Below are 23,017 nucleotides of genomic sequence, written 5' to 3'. Positions count from 1 at the left end.
CAACGTTGTGCAATGTGAGCCTTTCAGTTCTAAAACAAACAAAAGCTAGATAAACATTGTGACAGTTGTAAAACAAACTATTTAATAAAATGTTCTATAAATTCACATCTTCTCTTATGTTCAACTACATAGAGGGCTTTAATGTAGTTACAAAACGATAATAACAGTGTTGTAACGGATAACAAGTACACACAAAAGTTATGAGCATCCACGTATATATATTTATAGTTTGGAATAATTTGATGTCTCTGGATTCATCAGTGGTCTAAGGTGTGTATAATAAGTACTGTGAATCTGAAATTAGAAAAAAATAAAGTTATACATGCAGTCAAACCTTTCAAACGAAATCAGGCTTTTCAGTAAATACACCAGATGCCTTCTCATTTCTCCTATTCAAAATATCAATCAATGGCGCTCAATGTAGTTCTATTTTCCAAAATATGAAGTAAGGATAAACCAATACTCATTTATTATTACTACTTTTTTGGAATGTGTTAATCTACATCGTGAATTCGAAAATCGCTGTACTGATAATAAACTATTCATTTGTATATATATATATATATAGTTTATACAATTACGTCATTTTTTTTTTAATACGTGCAACTTCATTTTGAGAGAAAACACCAAGTATTTGTCTATTACACATGTGTCACATTGTGAATGTGCCTTCAAATATTTTTGATTTGTGTACAACTGATAAAAGTTGTGTAGAAGAAAAACGCATCTCTTGACTAAATAAAGGCGACAGTTCAATTCTCGTAAATCGATTAAATAGTGAGAAATCACGGCAAATAATAATTAAAATCTACAAAGAGTGAGATCCAGTGCATAGATAGGGTAGGCTCTTTTTGCTATGCATGCATCTTCCACAACGCAAAATAAGTCTTGTGTTTTTTAACCTCCAATACAAGGGTTTGTGTATATAATATTATAGTATTTTACACATTACATTATTCGGTAAACTACTCAAGAGTCTTCTTCATATACTTTTACAAGATTTCAGAATATTTAAAAAAAAAATCATTGAAAACATGAATCCAAAATCTGCTTACCGTTGATTCATACAATTCGTGGAATACTTAACTTCGTCGATTTCTTGTGTATATATAGATAATCCACGAATTTGAGATTGAATCATTTTATACAATTTAGACATCGGAACTATGCTTACCTCTGTTTGGTTCATTGGAGCCATCTTAGCATAGTCGTATAAGGCTTGGTAAACCTGTCCATCATATCGTCCTAGACAACTCTGTAGTACTTGGTCTGGGATGTCAAAGGCATCTACAAGTGCCACTGCATTTGGTCTAATAACTTCAAATAGTTTGAACATCGCCTTTTGTAAATAATCTACTTGTTGTGCAGATAAAAATCCATCCTATTGAAAATGTAAAAGTGAATGCATGCAAGATAAGAATGTAGGACAGAAAGTCACATGACAAAATGTCACAGACAAAAAGTCACGGACAAGAAGTCACAGGACAAAAATTCACAATTCAGTTTTGAGAATATATTTCTTTGATGAAGAAAAAACTAATTTTGAAGATAATGTTTTGGTGTTTTAATTGAACTATTATTTGTAATTAAAATTTATTTAATTTATATCTATAATGATCAACTTATTGTTATGAAAACAAAATGTTAAAATGGATTGTTACTTAAACGGCTTCATTTTGCCAAGAAATATATCCTTTGCATGATTAAAATTTCATAAATTTTCATTTATCAAGCTTTATGAACAATTTCCTAAACTTAGAAATGAATGTATGTAATAAAAAAAATATTTCAAGATCTTTCTCCTATATATTTACAGAATTGTTAACAAATTATTTGTGACTTTTTGTCCTATCAAATATGTGACTTTATGTCCTGTGACTTCTTGTCCTGTGACTTTCTGTCCGTTTAAGATAAGAGGCAGACAGCGAAACTCATATGAGTTTTTCAACAATTCCTTTTTTCTTTAAAACAAATAAACTTTTCAATCATTTACTATTTCATAAATACTACGAGTAATTCTTCATACGTGCACCTCTTTTTCCTTCATTCCCACAAACAATATGCTTGACACAACTTGTAAAGATTTAAAATATACAGTATAACCATAAGTAGTTTTGGTCGAAGTAAAGTTTTATAATTTATAAACTGGTATCAATACGAATTATTATCAATAAAACGACAATTTTATCAAAATGTCTGATCAGATAAAATCTAATAAGAATTTAATATACGTTTTTAGTTTGTTTGTGTTAGTTTTAAAACTGTATATGCAATGAGTAAACAGTATCGTATATCTAACTCATTCTTAATTTTAATGACTCTTAACATATGTATCATTAAATTTCAATCTGAAATTTCCTTGAGCGTAGTTTGAAAATTTTAGTAAATACTAAGTCAAGGTGCCAATAAAACTTACATGTATAAATTCTCCCAAATTCTCTAAAATTCCATGAACGCTATACAATTGACAAACAGCTTTCAATACCTCGTTTGTTTTGCTATCGCCATTACTTCTTTCAACATTTTCCACAAAATTCTGAACGCAAAACAGATGACAATGAGCCTGAAATAATAATCACATAGTAAAAGCAGGATATGTACCCCATTAACATGATTAACGAACCCGCTCTCGCCCTGTTTCGGAAATCATGATATTTCCATTACTTATGTTTTTAACCTCAATTTATGTTATATTTATCTCTAAATGTATTAAGAAGATATGCACATTAGTTTACTATTATCATCTCCGAACTATACTTCTATGATGAGTTTATTTACAACCACTGGGTCGATGCCACTGCTGGTGGAGATTTATTTACCCGAGGGTATCACCAGCCCAGTAGTCGGCACTTTTTGTGCTGACATGTATTATCATTGATATGGTTATATTTATAAATTAACTGTTTACAAAATTTAGAATTTTTGAAAAACTAAGGCTTTTCTACCTCAGGAATAGCTTACCTTAGCTGTATTTGGCATAACTTTTAGGAATTTTGGTCCCTAATGCTCTTCAACTTCGTACTTTATTTGGCCTTTCTAACTTTTTGGATTCGAGCGTCGCTGATGAGTCTTTTGTAGCAAAACGTCCGGCGTATATACAAAATTTAGTCCTTAGCTAGTATCTATGATGAGTTTATCTAGAGTACATAAGTTTAGCCATTTTTTTGATTGGCCAGTTGATAATTATTCTCAGTTTTATGTGTTTTGTCCTTTATTCATTATCATTTGTCTGTTTGACATCCTTCTTTTGTATTTTACCAAAATAATATGGGAATTTAATAATATCCTCTTATTTTTTGCCAAATTATTTCGTTCATTGCAACTTTGATCCATTCTGTTTCTTTATGAAAAGAGAGACAAAGATAACAGGGATACAATCAAATCGTATTAGTCATGAAAACTGATCATTTCATGTAAAAAAACAAAGATGACAAAAGGACAAACAAATTCACAAAACTTCACACGCAGTCCCGGTAAAAAATATAGTTCGATAGGACTCAATCGGGATTGCGGTTAGGATAATTGGAACATACCTGTCATCATCCGTGAAAAAGATATTCCATAACAGTCAACAAACTCGTAATGTTATCTTTTCGAAGGAATAATTTTCACAATTTTCTACATTTGAAAATGCCTGTACGAAGTCAAAAATATGACAATTGTTGTCCATTCGTTTAATATGTTTTATATTTTGATTTTGCCACTTGATTAGGGACTTTCCGTTCTGAAATTTCCTCGGAGTTCAGTATTTGTGTGATTTTACTTTTTTTTTCACTTCACAACCTGGAACTCTTGGTTTTATAGCTTCCTTGAGAGTAGTAACTCTCTATAATCGAAATCATAATAGGAAATAAAGTCACGATATGAGGCAGAATTTAATGCATCTGTTGTGAAGTTTTCTCCATGGTAAATGATAACCGTTCCGGTTACCAGAGTATATACACCATTTCTAGTGAGATTAGCGTTGTTCAACTGTGTTTCAAAAAAGAAGAGGTATTATGATTGCCACTGAAACAATTTTGTTTATAATTTCCTTTTTTGTGAGTTGCTGATTGCCTGTTTTTATTTGGCAGTATGTATTGTCGATCTTTCACCGATAATGAGTTTTGGATTGCCCTTATCTGTTAATCATTTTGTAGATTTTTCACACAAGAGTGAAATGTCTCGCCTCCTTTAATTGTTATTGATCTTATGTTGATAGTTCTAAATATAAAGCTTTATTACAACTGTCACATAAACTTAACATTAATCAAGAAAACCAAACATTGACCACTGAACCATGAAAATGAGGTCAAAGTCAGAGGAACCATGTCAGGCGGGTATGTTCAGCTAACAATTCTTCCATACAACAAATATAGTTGACCTATTGCTTATAGCTTATGAAAAACAGACCAAAACACAAAACTTAACACTGAGCATTGAACCGTGAAAATGAGTTCAAGGTCAAATATAACCTGCGCGACTGACATATCGATCATAAAATATTTCCAAATATAGTTGACCTATTGCATATAGTATTAGAAAAAAAGACCAAAACCCAAAAACTTAACTTTGACCATTGAACGATGAAAATGAGGTCAAGGTCAGATGACACCTGTCAGCTAGACATGTACACCTTACAATCATTCCATACAACAAATATAGTAGACCTATTGCATACAGTACAATAAAAACAGAGCAAAACACAAAAACTTAACTATAATCAGTGAACCATGAAACTGAAGTCAAGGTCAGATGACACCTGCCAGTTGGACATGAACACCTTACAGGCCTTATATACACCCAATATACTAGACCTATTGCTTATAGTATCTGAGATATGGACTTGACCAAAACTTAACCTTGTTCACTGATCAATGAAGTGAGGTCGAGGTCAAGTGAAAACTGTCTGAAGGGCATGAGGACCTTACAAGGTACGCACATACCAAATATAGTTATCCTATTACTTATAATAAAAGAGAATTTAACATTACAAAAAATCTTAACTTTTTTTCAAGTAGTCACTGAACCATGAAAATGAGGTCAAGGACTTGGGACATGTGACTGACGGAAACTTCGTCACATGAGGCATCCAAAGTATAAAGCATCAAGGTCTTCCACCCTCTAAAATATAAAGCTTTTAAGAAGTTAGATAACGCCGTCGTCGTCGCCGGATCACTATCCCTATGTCGATCTTTTTGCGACAAAAGTCGCATGCTCGACAAAAACGCAGACCTACATTAGCCGCCCAAAACAGCGGAACTGAACTCTTGTTCCATGCTTCATGTGCAGGGCTACCAGACTGTATCAATGATTGCATCTGTTTGGCTGCTTCTTTTATTAACCTGAAAAAAACATAAGTGAACTTAAATATAATACCAAGTAATTTCGGTTCAAAAGATTTAGTTTTTATGTCAACTTTAATTTGTGTAGTAATTCTAAGAACACACTCCTATTTTACAACACCTATTGCATTATAATTCATAGCCTCCAAATAAAGTCCTAATTTCTTTTCATAACAAATAAATTGTCATATAGTTTTTCAACTGTTTCGGTATACTTGTATATTCGGCTTTGAGCGTTTCGGATGAAGGTAAATCCAGAAAAGCGCTTTGGACGTGTGTTGGAATTCATGTTTAATTATTAAGTGCCTTTCTTTTATTTAAAGGAACAGTTATGACATGGCAATATAAAAAAGTAATTACTGCATCGCTGCATCGGAGATAAGATTATAATAATACATGTTATGTAGAACAGCTTCAAAGTCCAGTCATCACACACGAATGTATTAAAGTGCCAAAGGCATCATGAGTTGAATCTTTTAATAGTGTATTACCTTGCAGCCCTGTGTTTATAAGCTTTGACTAAACAGTTGAATGATAAATGTTCATCCATGCATGATCTTTTCTCGGGTATCTCTGCAATATAACTGACAAATCCAGGAAGTTTTGATCCCTGTTGTTTATCCTTGTAACACTTCATTAAATACCTGTAGTATAACAATGTTTGATATAACACTTCATTAACTACCTGTAGTATAACAATGTTTTATATATAACAGAATCAATACCAAAAGTATAAAGAAGATGTGGTCTCATTCTAGAATTCTACTAAGTGATGTGTTGTCATATAACTTTAAATATAAAATGCACTTGTGGTTGCTAGATTAAAAACGAAAGTGGAAATCAAATTCCACTATAAGATGTACAAAAAGTATCTTATACGTATATAATTAAAAAAGTATGTTTTATATATATAGAATAATACATGGCAAAATCCGTATCGCATGCTGTATCACCACGAGAAACCAATATCAGTCGAGTGGTGAGACAGCATGCGATACGGATTTTGCCATGTATTATTCTGTTTATCATATATTTTAAAAGAATCAGATTTATGGGATATCCATTTTTTTTAAATCGTCTGAAATTAAAAGCTAGCAAAGACCCAGTGGCGGACATCAGCTGCTGTCTGCTCTATGGTCGGGTTGTTGTCTCTTTGACACATTCCCCATTACCATCATGACCATTCTCAATTCTATTATGATTTTCCTGTATTTTTCCAGCTGACTTGTTTTTTTTTTATAGACATCCTGATTTGCTTAATATCCACATCGTAATGCCCCCTATAATCTTATTACATTCTCAATATATGTTAAAGACTATGGGTAATGATTTAAAAAAAAATATCGATTTTAGTTGAAATGATAGGACAATTTTTTTTTTGTGGGAACTCATTTTTCTCCAGGAAATACAGGAACTAAACGTCATAGGTCAAACGTTGACGTCATTCGAATTGTGACGTCATGCCAGGTATGCGATACGGGTTTTGCTATGCGATACGGGGTATGCGATACAGGTTTAGCCATGCAATACGGGGTATGCGATACAGGGTAGGTGATACAGACTGGAAAAAAGAACCTTTATTAGATATACAAAATTGCTGTATTTTGTACTAAACATATAATAAATAGAATAATCAAGTTGTGGTACAACTAAATTGACAAAAATATTTATACACTGACAAGTCCAGACTATTGAAAAATTAATTTTTTTATAAATTAACTGTTTAATTTTTTTTTAACACTTAAATGTCTTTTTTTCTGATTATTAGTTGTATTATATATATATATATAACCAAATTATCATTTTCATAATTTATTTTGGCATGGATAAATAAATGATCAAATATTTGGTGACCCGGTATTAACTCTTAATGTGTAGCCTCTAAGCTACTCAGTATGTTCAATCTTGGTTGACATGTTTTGCGTACTGAATCAATCAACATATCTTGTATCGAAGACATTTGACGTGTGCCACATGTGTACCAGGATCTGCTTACACTTCCAGAGCACCTGAGATCACCCCAGTTATGTTTAGGTTCGTGTTGCTTAGTCTTTTTTTTATGTTGTATTTTGTGTACTATTGTGTGTCTGTCTTTTTCTTTTCAGTCATGACATCGTCAGTTTATTTTCGATTTAGGAGTTTTACTCTCCATCTGGTATCTTTCGCCTCTCTTTTACAGCCTTACCGTGCAACTTGTAGCATCATAACTGTGTTTTCACCTTCGTATGTACATGCTGGTACTACGCTAACGTATATTTTCGGAAGTCCACTAGCATGTGAATATCCGTGACCACCACAACATATTCGACACACCTCTACACCAGCAGATGCAGCATAGGAGGTGAATGCTTTTAATCCTGCTGATAATGCATGAAGCTACAAATATATATAAAGTTAAACGATAATCACGATGATACATGTACAATGATATACAGGTATGCGCATACAATGCATAACTCCATTCCAGATACGGATTTTTGTATTTTTCATTTTTCATTTTCAGGAGAAAATATTTGTTTCGTTTGTGATATTGTTTCAAAGGTCTCTATCGACACATCTCTTAAAGTCAATTCAACTATACTTCAAAATATATTGTGTTGACTGCCGTTAATAAAATTAACGGTACCAATTTTCTTGCACCAGATGCGCATTTCGATAATACATGTCTCTTCAGTGATGCTCGTGGCCAAAATATTTGAAATCCAAAGCTTATATAAAAGATGAAGAGCTATAATCCAAAAGGTCCAAAAAGTATAGCCAAATCCGTGAAAGGAACCAGAGCTTTGCATGAGGGAGATACATTCCTTAATTTATAATAATTTCTATCATTTTGTAACCGTAAATTTTAATAACTCAAAAAATCCGTATTTTCATGCCAGTACCTAAGTACTGGCTACTGGGGTGGTGATACCCTCGGGGACTAATAGTCCACCAGCAGAGGCATCGACCCAGTGGTAGTAATAAAATTAACGGTACCAATTTTCTTGCACCAGATGCGCATTTCGACAATACATGTCTCTTCAGTGATGCTCGTGGCCAAAATATTTGAAATCCAAAGCTTATATAAAAGATGAAGAGCTATAATCCAAAAGGTCCAAAAAGTATAGCCAAATCCGTGAAAGGAACCAGAGCTTTGCATGAGGGAGATACATTCCTTAATTTATAATAATTTCTATCATTTTGTAACAGTAAATTTTAATAACACAAAAAATCCGTATTTTCATGCCAGTACCGAAGTACTGGCTACTGGGGTGGTGATACCCTCGGGGACTAATAGTCCACCAGCAGAGGCATCGACCCAGTGGTAGTAATAAAATTAACGGTACCAATTTTCTTGCACCAGATGCGCATTTCGACAATACATGTCTCTTCAGTGCAGTTAATATATGTTTATGCTTAATGAGTAAAACGCCGGATGCATTTAGTATTGCAGGAGCGGTCTACCTTTTCAGATCACATAAATGCATGCCCTATCTATGTAGGTTAGGTGTAACTCATGCAATTTTTTAAATTTTCTGTTTTTTATGATTCCTTGTTTTATTCAATTTTTTTCTTTTTTGGTCAAGAATGTGTCTGTTTTCATTGATTTACCACTTTTGATTCTCTCCGTATTGTCTTTTTCATTTTTCGTCTGATCAGCAATTTTTTAACTTATTATTAAGTTGTTCAGTGTCCTTATCTGTTATTACCCTATGTTGTTTCTGACCTCTTATTCAATATTACCACCACTATGGATGCACATTATAATTAATCTATTAGTTTACTTGTGGCAATTCCTCTAGTTGTCCTTTTTCTATTTTCTGACTACCCTCTGAGTATGCAGTAGACATATAATTCCCAGCAAAGTACAGAGCGTAGGATGTGGCTAATAAAGGAAATAGCCTATACTGCTGTGTTTGGTAGTCTAATATCTGAGGTTCAATACCACTGAAAACAAAATATATATAGCCTTTGTTAGTTTTGTATGTTTGTTTTCATTTTTAGTTCATTTAAATGTTTTGGAGTTTAGAATGACGTCCATTTTCACTGAACTTGTACCAATCTGTTTTAGGGGCCAGCTGAGTCCAGCCTCCGGGTGTGGGATTTTCGCACTGCGTTGAAGACACATTGGAGACCTTTGGCTATTTTCTACTATTTTGTCAGGTTGATGACTCTTTGATTTCCATTTTCCATTTTCAACTTTCCCCGATTTACATTTTCAATTTCATTATATGTCCTTGTAGTTGATTCTTGTTTAATCTAACAATGCACTAAATTACAGCTGATTGTCATTTTCGATTAATGTAGATTAACAATAATTCGTGGATACAATATGTTGTGGATTTTGTGGGTATAAGTCATCTACGAATTCAAATGTTCAACGATGAATGCAGACACTGAAAAACCATGAAATCAAATATCTGGAAACTAAGTAACCTACGATAATAAATGAATCCACTGTCGTCTTTTTAGTGTATAAAATGTGGACTGCTGTACCCCATATTTTGACATTTCTACCTATTGTGACGGTTAGTTTTGTTCACGCATCGTTGACAATATAATTGAATTTGATGCTACTATCATACAAGTAAGAGGTTTAGCTAGCTGTACAACCAGATTCAATCCATCATTTTCTACATAAGGAACATGCCGGTAGCAAGTCAAGAATATGACAGTTGTTATCCATTCGTTTAATGTGTTTAAGCTTTTGATTTTGCCATATTATTAGGGACTTTCCTTTTGAATTTTCCTCGGAGTTCAGAGTGTTTTTGTGATTTTACTTTATACATATTATAAAAATTTATACCTATCGAATCTTAAAATTGAGGTGCAAGGTAAAATACTTCATACTCTAAGAGATATATTCATATAGACAAAAGTCACATCCAGTAAATTTAAAAACTTGAAAGAAAATTTCGAACTTTCATATGCATTGAGTAAAATTATTTCTCAACTAAGATAAGATGTTTACCTCATTACAGCATATAACATTACCTACACTGAAAACGTTTATTGAATTGACGTTTGGACGATTCTGATTACTTGTTACATACCCTGGAACTGTTTCTGACTGACGACGAACGGCACTGTATCGTATAGATATAACGCATGCCTCTGCTAAAGCTTGAAATGCCTGTTTGACTATCATAGATCTGATATATACCATTACACCATATGACACTTTACTATTTTTAGGTTTGATGTAGGTACCATCTTCTAAAACCTGTCAACGATAGAATACATTTCTATCAAAATGCAGAAGAAAAAACCTAGTGCTGCTATTAAAAGTCAGTTTCTATGTATAAAGGGTTATTTGTTTTGTTGCACTTCAATGTTCCTGTTGTTCCTTTGCTTTCCTCTTACAGTTGATGTGTTTTCACTCGTTTTTAGTTTGTAACCATGATTTGTTTCTCTCTCCTCGATTTATGACTTTTGAACACCAGTATACTACTATAGCCTTAATTTATTAGATTAAATCAGGCTGCCGCTGTTTCCCCCTTTTTTTTTGAATTATTTATATCTGCTTACCTTATATTTCACATGGTCTTGCCTTTATATATATATGGGTTGTGTTCATTGTCGACGGCTGTACTATTTTTAACATCTTAGTCCTTTGTCCAATGGTGGATAATTGTCTCATAGGCATTCATTGGTGGATAATTGTCTCATAGGCATTCATTGGTGGATAATTGTCTCATAGGCATTCATTGGTGGATAATTGTCTCATAGGCATTCATTGGTGGATAATTGTCTCATAGGCACCCATACCACATGTATATTACTAGTGTCAATAACTCACAATTTTCACTTTTCTTGCAACATAAACCATTTATAACATTGTAAAATTCATATTATTGGTTTATAAATGAATCTGTATCGCAGTAGCCTTTTGCTTATATTTGTTCTAACATGATACATTTCCTATTACTTTTGCGTAAAAATTAAGAACATTGAGCAAAATATGACTATTTCTGGGCAAGATTTGAACGCGTCAAAATTACATCCAAGTAAGTAGGCTGTGTAATGCATCCATTCTTATCAACCAACTTTCTACTCGTCCTTTATGATATCAGACGTAGCAATGGTTTCATTGGGTGATATACCACTGTTGCTTAATTAGAACTATTATGTTTACGGTTGATATTAAACCCCTCATTTCCGTCAAGGCAAGACAAAAAATGGGCAAAATGATAAATAATAAATAAAACTGGTCTTAAAAAATAAAGAAATGACGGCCTTATCCACACCCTCCTAATTACTGTCTGCATTAGAAGGTTTTTCGAGTACATGTTAGTATCGCTGCCGAATGTTGTATACAGGTACCTTTGAATATCTCATTAGCATGTTATCTCTTGGGATCCTAACGTTCGTTATTTTAAGATATCCATTGTCATTTGTTCCAAATCCAAACTTGTTACCGATGACACCAACTTCTATTCCTGAGAAATGAAATTAAATTAATGAGTGTTGAACATATCACTTGACATTGTGCAATTATTTAGATTTAATAAAAAAATATATACGAATTTATATATATTCATGATTGAAGCAGTATTTAGGCTATAAATATATTCATTCTCAGTAAAAATATGTTAATTGAAATTCTTATTATTTAATATCAATTTAAAACTGATGCACGTTCATTTAACGATTACTGATGCATCAGGAAGCAATTTGAAAAACAAATCCGGAACTTTTAAGCAATGGATTTTCGCCATGAAGATATGCAATGTAAGTACGGTTCATGATCCTACCTGGCGAAGTTCCAAAACTTACATGGGAGAACAGAATGGTCCTCTAAACTTCTTATCTCCAGCATGAAAGTATGGATACCATGGCATGTTCCCTGAGTATACAACGGAGCCACTACAATCACAGGCGAAGTTCCAAAACTTACCTGGGAGAACAGAATGGTCTTCTAAACTCCTTGTCTGCAGCATAAAAGTATGAATACCATGACATGTTCCTTGAGTATACAACTGAGCCACTACGACACAATGGTTTGTAGTTTTTCCTACTAAAATAAAATGTTTAAATTAATACTACATCTAATGATTTTATTAGAAAAATGTTACCAATTTAGAATTATATATGATGCATTGTGCTAATTCGAAAGCAGCCTTCAACAATCTGGTATCCTTAGACGTATTTGTCACACCTTTTCAGAATTTGTAGTTGATCAAAGATCTTCCTCTTTGTATTTGATTTGGCTTTTCAAACTTTTTATTCTAGTGCTACTGACCAGTCGTATGTAGACAAGAAGCATGACTAGCCGACATAAATAAACTCATCATAGATACCAGGATTGAATTTTGTAGTTACGCCAGACTCGCTTTTCGTCTACAAAAGACTCGTCAGTAACGCTCGAATCTAAAATAGATAAAAAGGCCAAATATCAAAGTACAAAGTTGTAGAGCATTGAGAACCAAAATTCCTAAAAGTGTTGCCAAATACAACAAAAAAGGTTATATATTCCCAAGGTAGCACTACCACTACCACGCTTTGTATCTTTATTGAGTTTGTATACTTTTCAATAAGATTTTTTTCATTGTACTTACAAGCTGCTGGCCAATATTTTATAGATGTTAATGTTGGACTGTTCAGTATGAACTCTTTTGTCTTTTGGTCATATGTTGCTGTTGTTTCTAATCCCCTGAGAAATGTACCTGTGAATATACAATATAAATTAAAAATACAGAAATGTGGTATGATGGTCAATAAGATTATCAACAACAGACCAGAGGACAAGGGTGTAAACAACTACCATATAACCAAGACCAATACTTTATAGATAATTATATATATATATTAATCGCTATTTTGTGCTTTTTTCCTTTGATCTTGTTTTGTGATAATTTTACATATCATGCTACTCGCTTGAGATTGAAAATTATCGCTAGAAACTAAGCAGGCTATATAGTGGCGTTGCTAACGAAATTGACATGAAATTAACAAGGTTGAAATAGCGATAAACAGATTATCATTGGTCATCATAACTCGATTGCCTTTATCGCTTTCGCCGTCCGGCTCAAGCGAGAAAATCAATCTCGTTGAGATGATCAACGATAATTCATAAATATATATATTGCAATCGTTCATCATCAATTAATGTGTCTGTCTAATTTTTTTATTATTTAAACCATGATGATCTTTAAAAAAGATGTAACACCACTACTTTACATGTATTGAAATAAGCCCCGCCTACTAATCTAATATGAAATTTACATGTTCTCCATTCGGTTGCTTTTAACCTATTATATTCCTAGACGTGTATAGGAGGTAAGATAAATTATGATATCCTTTCACACAGAAAGCATGAGTGCACCAGTATCTTTAACTAGAACCACATCGGCTGTGAAAAACAACAAATGGAAGTTTTTAACGACCTTGACTGGCTATACAGCCCTTGCACGGTCGAGAAAAAACATTTGACATCGATGGCTTGTTTCTTTCTATTAATTTTTATAAGTTAAATATGGAGTTCCTGGTGAATAAATGTTGTTAAATTGAACGAAATGTATAATGAAAACAAATTGTAAATCTTGCTTTAGTAAACGTTTATAGTGTATCTTTTACAAACTGTTGTTTGAACAAAGTCGGAGATCAAATGGGTTGTAGAGTTGCACTCCTCCCCATCAAAAATAAATGAAATCAAGAATATGTATTTATATAAAACCATGCCCCGATTACAATGTCAATTTCCCTATTAGGTGAACCGTGGTAATCAGAGATAAAATCATAATTTTGCATATAAATTATAATTTTTACATTAAAACAAACATGGGTAACACGTTAGAAGTTGATGTAGCCATATCTATAAAATGAACATTTTACTGTTTCATTTGTTATGCTTATCAAAAGGTTCACACAAACATTCTTGTCTCTAATCTTTTTTTTCAAGGGAGGATTATACACATCAGCTCGATCTGATTTTGTGTTGACACGTTTTTTTTTTGGTTTGTTTTTAATAATTAATTATAAAATTACCCACCATGCCCCATTTCTGTTTGAGCATATGTCCCTTTGATTTCTTCAGAGTATGCTGATGCCAGCCATTTTTCCTTTTGTTCTGCCGTTCCTTGTTGTTCTATAGTTGGTATAAACATTCCATAATGTACGTCTAGTGGACCGGGTTCGTGTGGTGTCACGCACCTGTCATATAAAAATGAATGTTTTAAAAAGTCGTCAAAAAATATCAGGCTTATAAATATTAGCACACAAGATGTTTCGATTACATAAAATAGAGAACCGCAGAAGCCTGATCTGTATTTTAAAAACAAAAATTCAAGCAAACACGGCAGCAATCAACGAAAAACAATGTATCCCAGGCTCCTAGATTAGGACAGGTTAAAACACAGCGAAATAATGTGTACTAAAAAATGTACACAATTTAATTTGTTGCAGGTCAGACAGCAATTAACGATAAGTACTGTAGAGGAAACGATGATAGTCCGTCGGAAGGGGACGATAAATGGCTGACCCGTGTTAACAGAGAGACATATCTCTTGCACGTTAAAGACACCCTTGTAGATTTCGAAAAACAGCAGGTTAATGCCGCTACAAGGCAGTACTCGCACCCGCAAAGTGGAAAGGGATTAATATAAGTTACAAAACTTGTTTCCCAATCCACTATTAATAAAAATGTTTAAACTAACAGGCTCCTAGATTGAGATAGACAAACAATAATATTAATATGGCAAGGTTAAATATGTGTGTGACCATTTGTCAAACCCTTTCCCTAAACTCCGACAATGGCGCCGAGAAACAACATACGAACAAACTGCTCGACCCATCTCACCCATCTCTGACCTTAGTGTATAAAGATATATATAATTTTGATTTTTTTGAAATACTTAGGCTTTTCTACCTCAGGTATAGATTACCTTAGCTGTATTTGGCAAAACTTTTAGGAATTTTGGTCCTCAATGCTCTTCAACTACGTACTTTATTTGGCTTTTTCAACTTTTTTGGATTCGAGCGTCACTGATGAGTCTTTTGTAGACGGAACGCATGTTTGGCGTATATACTAAATTTAGTCCTGGTATCTATTTACAGTAACTGGTTCAAAGCCCAATACGTGTACTACATCCGGAGTCGTAGATCATAGAAATTTTGGGATAAAATTCGTACAAACTTACGATTTATAATAATGCAGATCTTCAAAATCATTGAGTTCTAACTTGTCTATACTCTCCTTTATGTGATTATCACGAATTAGTACAAACTTACGATTTATAATAAAACAGATCATCAAAGCCATTGAGCTCTAACTTGTCTACACTCTCCTTTATATGGTTATGTTTGGCTAAACCGTTCTCGTAATGTTCTTTCTATGGTTTTAACGAATTAGTACAAACTTACGATTTATAATAATACAGATCTTCAAAGCCATTGAGCTCTAACTTGTCTACACTCTCCTTTATGTGATTATGTTTGGCTAAACCGTTTTCGTATTGTTCTTCTACACTACAGTAGGACCATGGCTTTAGTGTCTTGTAAAACGGATCTTCACTTGCAACTTTATCTGCAAAAATAGGTTAAAGTCTTTTGAACAATACTATTTTATTTTCATAATGTAAATACGAAATATGAATACAATACTTTGTTTTCTTCGTTATTTTCATATTTCAAAAAAAAATCATCATAGATCATTTTTTTTGTAGATACAAGGCTTGTACAAAGCCCAGAAAATTAAATGTGATCCTGTTTTACTTATCAATCCCTTGAAAAAACGTATTCTGAAACGTTAATTACTGTAATCAAATCTTTTTTTCTGACTGCTATTTACAGTTAATAACGTGTTTACCCTAAATCCATTAAGTTGGTTGTGTACTGATTCATATTTCATTCTTAGATAATTTACTTCTATTAAATGTTATTGGCTTTGAACTAGGAGTCAGTAACTTCGTATACTCATATCTGTACAAGTACCCGTGGACGTCCGCTATGTGTTTTTGTTAGACGTATTTCTATTTGTATCCAATGGATGGCATCTGATAAGTTAAGCCATTTTCAACTGATTTTTAAGCAGTTAAGCTGCTTTATGCGAGCACCCTAGATTTATGTTCTACCCAATAAATGCTGAAATATGTGCAACTTTTATTATCTGGCTGGCTTTCATGTTATTTATACATTGTAACTAATTGGACACTTTTTTCATACTTTTTATTCTGGAATATAAAAAATATTACCATAAAAACGTTAAATGGTCGTCGATTTTCCCAAAAGTTTTGAAGTTGCACATAGGAAGTAGTGCTCGATAGAAATCCTTCTATAGTTTATTATGCCCTGTGCTGTTGGTTAAGATGTCAAAGAACAATTGTATGAAATTTTTGATCGCCGAAAATCTCAGATAAAGATGAGTCGTTTACATTTCCCAAATGGCAAAAGTCGTAGGAATATTGTTTGTCATCGATACGTATTACATACGTCAGTAGTCTATTAATCAGCTGATATAAGTTGGCGGCAATTTCAAATTACATATAAAGAAGACGAAATTTACGTACCTTTTAAATTGGGAGGATTCTGATGATACATAGGTACTTTATTATTAATCATTTTATTCGTTTTTTTCAGATTGAGATTATTTAAATCCTCTTAATTCAGTAATCTTAAATGTATGCTCATTTGTATTCTTGTCAATATTACTAGAACACACCCGCGAAATCGCGGGCATTCAGAGCGGAGTTAAAAGTATGTAAAGTGTTGTTAGAAGTTTTATACCTCCTCCTTCATTTCCAAAATTCCCAATATTTGGTTTTCTATCAATTTCAATATGAACATACATTTAGTATGTTATGAACATTTAAGTAAGGAGCCTGTAGTTCAGTGGTTGTCGTTTGTTTGTGTGTTACATATTTGTTTTTCGTTCCTTTTTTTGTATATAAATAAGGCCGCTAGTTTTCTCGTTTGAATTTTTTTACATCGTCATTTCGGGGCCTTTTAAAGCTGAGTATGCGGTTTGTGCTTTGCTCGTTGTTGAAGGCCGTACGGTGACCTAAAGTCGTAAATTTCTGTGTCATTTTGGTCTCTTGTGGAGAGTTGTCTCAACATGGCAATCATACCACATCTTTTTTTTTTTTTGTTATCAATGAATTTTGTAAAATATTTAATGAATGGAGAATTTCAAAAAGGTATCAAAAGTTCACATGAATAATTTTAGCGCTTATCTGTATATTACTATATAAATAAAGTGTATTTACTTTCAATTCTTAGTTTAGTAATCGATCCATGGTGGTCAATTGACATAGTATACAGACCCTCTCCATTTAATAAACTCTGAACAGAATTAAAATACACTTTATTCGTACTATTTGTTTGTTGAAAGTATACAGAAAAACGCAAACCGGAAGTATAATCTGACTTAAAATTTCGTCCAATGACGGGACAATATCCGGATGCCTTTTTTCTCGTTTTTCTCCCAAAATAACTCAATCTGAATAATCATATGAATGGATGACAATTGCGACTATGCACTGTATATATAGGACACAGAGTCGTGTTGATTAATTTATTGTGGAAAGAAGAGAAGCGACACCAAAAATGAGGTCTTCTCGTTTAATAGTATAGATTCCGTTATCTCGCAAATGACCTCCTTCATGCTTGTCTAATAAAGTTGTTGTTATTGTAGTTTTCTGATTGGTCGATGTCAAGGTCATTTTAAGATTGTTCCGCTTTGGTGTTACAATGTAACATAATGCTACACGTGCTTTGATTTACCTCAATGTGCTTCAATAAATATTGAGATTAAAACTTTTTACAACTGTTTTCTAAAGGACGGCATTATTTAACTTCCAAAGTCGCATATTCTGTAAAATATTAAGTCAGAATCTGTGACGCGTATCACACCGTAATTGTTTTTGATTTACACGGACTTTTTGATTTCCGATACAGAAAAATACGACTTTTTTGTTATAATGTTTCTTTTTATAATTTTTCACATTTAAACACTCGTTAAGTGTTCTTGAATCAATTCTATGCGGTTCCTTCAGCAACTTTATGCTGGTAAACAATTTCCCCATGAAAATAATGTGAAAAGAAATCGCATGATACGATAAAAAAGTATAACGACTACCGAGGCTCGCCACATATCCAGAAATCAACGCCACTTCGCTTATTTGAATATTATACTAAAGAAATCGGATACGGGTCACGGAAATTACATTAAAATGATAGGGAATTTTGAAAAAATTTCTGTTTTAATTTTAATTTAAGTGATAGACAGGTTGCCGGGGCAGAAAATGAATATACACAACAATATACACCATTTAAACGAAACATAATGACTGTTGTTGCAAAAATACAGGTTCCCGAGCTATTTTAAAAATCGAAGCGAGAGGCTTTTAACATTGCAGTGTAAAATACAGGCTAAAATGGCTGAAACGTCAAATTTGCAAACTTTGTGTTGAAAATTGGCTTACAAGGTCATTACAAAAACAGGTTGCCGGGGTGGAATATGAAACTTGAATTTCCAAAGAATAAGCAAGTCCAAACCTTGTATGTGTAGTCGTTGAACTCTAGGTTCCCACGTAAAATTAAAATGTCACTATTTCAAGAAGAATAAACTCACGAAAGCACGAAAAATTCACTAGATTCGCGATCATTGTTTTGATTTTGACCGCCTGACAACTTTACGGAAATATCAAATTGATTGTAAATAAGGACTCTGTGACGGGCAACTTATAATATCCGTGTTTTAAAGATTTTAATGATATCAAGCCTATCAAGCCAGTCCAGTTCAAAGTACTATCACGTGGTACAATTCTCATTTACATATTATGAATATTAATTAGCAAAACCACTACTAATTTCTGGCTATGAGAGAAACGTTTTTTTCATCAAGCTGAAGCTACAAACAAGTTTTTCTTAATTCCTACTATTACAGTTATTTAAAGTTTAGATAAATGTTTTTTTTTATTATGATATTAGTAATGGAAGACAGTTAAACCGTAATCAAGATATTTTAATTCAGTTATATTAAATTTGAGACGTTAATAAAATGGCACTGGCTACGGTTACATGGAAATGTAACAATAATAGACATATTATTGTTACATTGGAGACTAAATGCCGGAATGCATGGTTGGGTAAGGACCTGTTGAATTACGAATGTAACTAACCCGAATAATTCAGTCGTTATATTCCGCTGATCTACGAAGGCTACATCGTGTGGGAGAAAATCGGACACGGAAAGGGCTTGAATTATTCGAGTTAGAATGTAACAAGAATTATTGAGGCTATACATTGCGTTATTGTTACATGAAAAACAGTAATGTACGATGGGACTAGAAGTATGTACTAATAATAAAAGTTGAAGACATTTATTTTATATTTACAATACATACACTTATTACATACAATTTATTTACTGTCATTTTTTATTTACAATGACAATTTCTACAAATCCAGTATGTGTTTTTTAAAGTCCGACACATTTTTGATGAACCGTTGAAATAACGTCCTCCACTGATACGTGTACATACAGAAGTCAGTCTTAGTATTTAAGTGACAGTTAGCAAACTTTGCTTTTGATGTATCAATTTGCGTCAAATTGTATAGCTGTATGAAATTTATGTCTTGATATTGTTTTAGTTTCGTTTAAAACGCATCCCAAGTTTTAATGTTTTTCACCCTAAACAAATTGGTTCAAAGTATAATGACAGTAATAAGAGAAGGTGTGCAGTTAAATACTTTTAAAAAGTGAAACCATTGAACTATATTTTTCGCCTTTGGCACTCCTAATCTTGAGTAGTATCTTTAAGAACATCAAAACCATTAATATGTAAAACTATTCAAGTTATACACCATTTGTTGAATAATTATATTTATTTTTTATCAGTATCAGGGGCGGATCCAGTCATTTGATAAAAGGGGGGGGTTCCAACTATATGCTCCCATTCAAATGCATTGATTGGCAAACCCCTGACCCCCCACCCCCATGGATCTGCCAATGAGTATTATACAAGTATTGTTTAGTATATACAAAATGTATGAAAGAAGTAAGCAATACAACTATAGAAGATTTAAGTTTAATAAATCTAGCGTACATAGCTGTTTTTCATGTAACAATAACGTAATGCTGAGATTACTATTATTGTTGTTACATTTCCATGTAACCGTAGCAAGTGCCTAATAAAATTGAGAATGAAAATGGGGAATGTGTCATATAGACAATAACCTGATCTAAGAGAAGACAACAGTCGAATAAAATTAACGGTACCAATTTTCTTGCACCAGATGCGCATTTCGACAATACATGTCTCTTCAGTGATGCGCGTGGCCAAAATATTTGAAATCCAAAGCTTATATAAAAGATGAAGAGCTATAATCCAAAAGGTCCAAAAAGTATAGCTAAATCCGTGAAAGGAATCAGAGCTTTGCATGAGGGAGATACATTCCTTAATTTATAATAATTTCTAATATTTTGTATCAGCAAATTTTAATAACACAAAAAATCCGTATGTTCATGCCAGTACCGAAGTATTGGCTACTGGGCTGGTGATACCCTCGGGGACTAATAGTCCACCAGCAGAGGCATCGACCCAGTGGTAGTAATAAAATTAACGGTACCAATTTTCTTGCACCAGATGCGCATTTCGACAATACATGTCTCTTCAGTGATGCTCGTGGCCAAAATATTTGAAATCCAAAGCTTATATAAAAGATGAAGAGCTATAATCCAAAAGGTCCAAAAAGTATAGCCAAATCCGTGAAAGGAATCAGAGCTTTGCATGAGGGAGATTCATTCCTTAATTTATAATAATTTCTAATATTTTGTAACAGCAAATTTTAATAACACAAAAAATCCGTATGTTCATGCTGGTACCGAAGTACTGGCTACTGTGCTGGTGATACCCTCGGGGACTAATAGTCCACCAGCAGAGGCATCGAAGGTTACCAATGGATCTTTAATGCAAGGAGAAACTCCTACACCCAAAGGATTGCGTTTGCTGGCCCCTTTACATAATAACGAAAATGTATACCATTTCAACTAGTCACTTTGTTTCGGTGGAACTTTTAAATCAGAGGAAGAACAAAGTAACACATAATAATAAGTTCCTCTGGAACTTTTCGGCTAGTGAGTTCTTTCCGCCCGGAACTTTCCAACGTCGGAACAAAAGAGCATTTACAATAACTTGGACATACACTAAAATCAGAAGTATATACAAGAAATTAAAATTTAAAAAAAAAATGTACAAAATAATTATGAAAAATAAATATGATATACAGCAACAATCACCACATTAGTGGGTCCTCACTATGGACAGGTGCATACAAAATGTGGCGGCTTAAACATCTAAACTGGCACAAAACTCTCTCCTAACATAGGACAGTGTATGTGTATAATCTCAGACATTGAATCTTTAGAAATATAAATTGGAAATAACTTTTGAAAGTGGTAGTATTGCATAACATAAACATTACTGTACAAGCATTATTCATGTTATTTGATACTTTCGAAATCAGAGGCGGATTTAGGGGGGGGCCAGGGGGCCCGGCCCCCCCCCCTTTTTGGGAAAAAATTATAGGGAATCACTGAAGAGTGACTGGAGCGGGCCCCCTCTTAGGTCAGTCAGTGGGCCCCACTTAGGAAAATTTCTGGATCCGCCACTGGAAATAGCTGAGAACAATGCCTGAGATAAATATTTTGACTAATTCTTAACACTATTTATCTGAACTTGGCCAAGTTTGCCTTTGGGTTTTTATTAACTGCCTATAGCACCCTTTGGTGCTTTGATTAAAGTTCGTTCTCATGACTCTCTTATGCTGTGCTGTTACACCACTCTTCCAGGTAAGGGGAGGATTAAGCAATAACAAACATGTTTAACCCAACCACATCTTTGTTTTGCCTTTCCAAAGACAGGAGCCTGTAGTTCCGTGGTTGTCGTTGGTTCATGGTGATATATTTAACAGTTTTATATAGACGATTCGCAATGCTTTCGCGAGCATTTATGCCTTAATCGATCGAAGTACATTTGTGATTTGTTCAAATGACGATTACATATATCATATATTTGAAAAGAGGTGGTTTGACTTTTCAGTCTTACTTATTTGAAGAATTACGTGATTTTGAATTAAACGACGAGGAAAAGGGGGGAGGGTCTGATCTTACTCAGTCTGGCCTAATTTTACTTATTTATATATAAAGTAAACGATACAATTGATACAGTTCATTATGATAAAAGACATATCAATGATTTTTTTTGTTGATACGGCTGTTTAACGTATTGCCATTAGTTATTATTTACTTGTATATATACATACAAAATAAATGAGATCGTCCTACATTTTGACCTAATAACTTAATGTTGATACTTACGAATTTGCCTTCTACGTTCGACCTTTTCTGGTCCACCATAGATCAAATTTGTTAAGTTCTCCACATCAAATGTTGCATTCAATCTTTCCTTTGCTAAATCGGTATTTACACCTTGTTCTGACATAGCACACTGTATTATGTTTTAGTAGTATATCGATTATTTATGTGTATTTATCCTACATGTTTATACTACTGTCAAATGATAAAAATTAGTAGCAAGTTCATGGGTTAAAGGTCAAAAGTACTCAGGTAAATTACAATGAAATTGGAGTTATATCATCACAAACTTGGTGGTAACTTTAAAGTAAAATGATTACAGACTTTGTACACTTTGTACAAAAGACAATATATTTTACTTGATATTTATAAGCACACACGCATTGTTAAAAGGCTC

The 23,017-nt window shown here is 33.3% G+C and overlaps 1 protein-coding gene across 1 annotated transcript; it reads right to left on the bottom strand.

Moving 5' to 3' along the window:
- Positions 1-52: 52 nt before the first annotated feature.
- Positions 53-22,827, bottom strand: LOC143059501 (peroxisomal acyl-coenzyme A oxidase 1-like). Its single transcript, XM_076233010.1, has 14 exons — positions 22,624-22,827; positions 15,666-15,828; positions 14,296-14,456; positions 12,863-12,970; positions 12,202-12,321; positions 11,628-11,743; positions 10,358-10,527; positions 9,089-9,251; positions 7,510-7,700; positions 5,816-5,968; positions 5,219-5,324; positions 2,417-2,563; positions 1,175-1,381; positions 53-294 (listed from the first exon to the last, which is right to left on the bottom strand). Exons 1-14 carry the CDS (start codon positions 22,745-22,747, stop codon positions 223-225), a joined length of 2,001 nt encoding a protein of 666 aa, XP_076089125.1. The 5' UTR covers positions 22,748-22,827; the 3' UTR covers positions 53-222.
- Positions 22,828-23,017: the final 190 nt, after the last annotated feature.

The sequence above is a fragment of the Mytilus galloprovincialis genome, chromosome 14 (assembly GCF_965363235.1).
Source record: "Mytilus galloprovincialis chromosome 14, xbMytGall1.hap1.1, whole genome shotgun sequence".
Classification (NCBI taxonomy): domain Eukaryota; kingdom Metazoa; phylum Mollusca; class Bivalvia; order Mytilida; family Mytilidae; genus Mytilus; species Mytilus galloprovincialis.
This window is presented reverse-complemented; position numbering and strand designations above follow the sequence as displayed.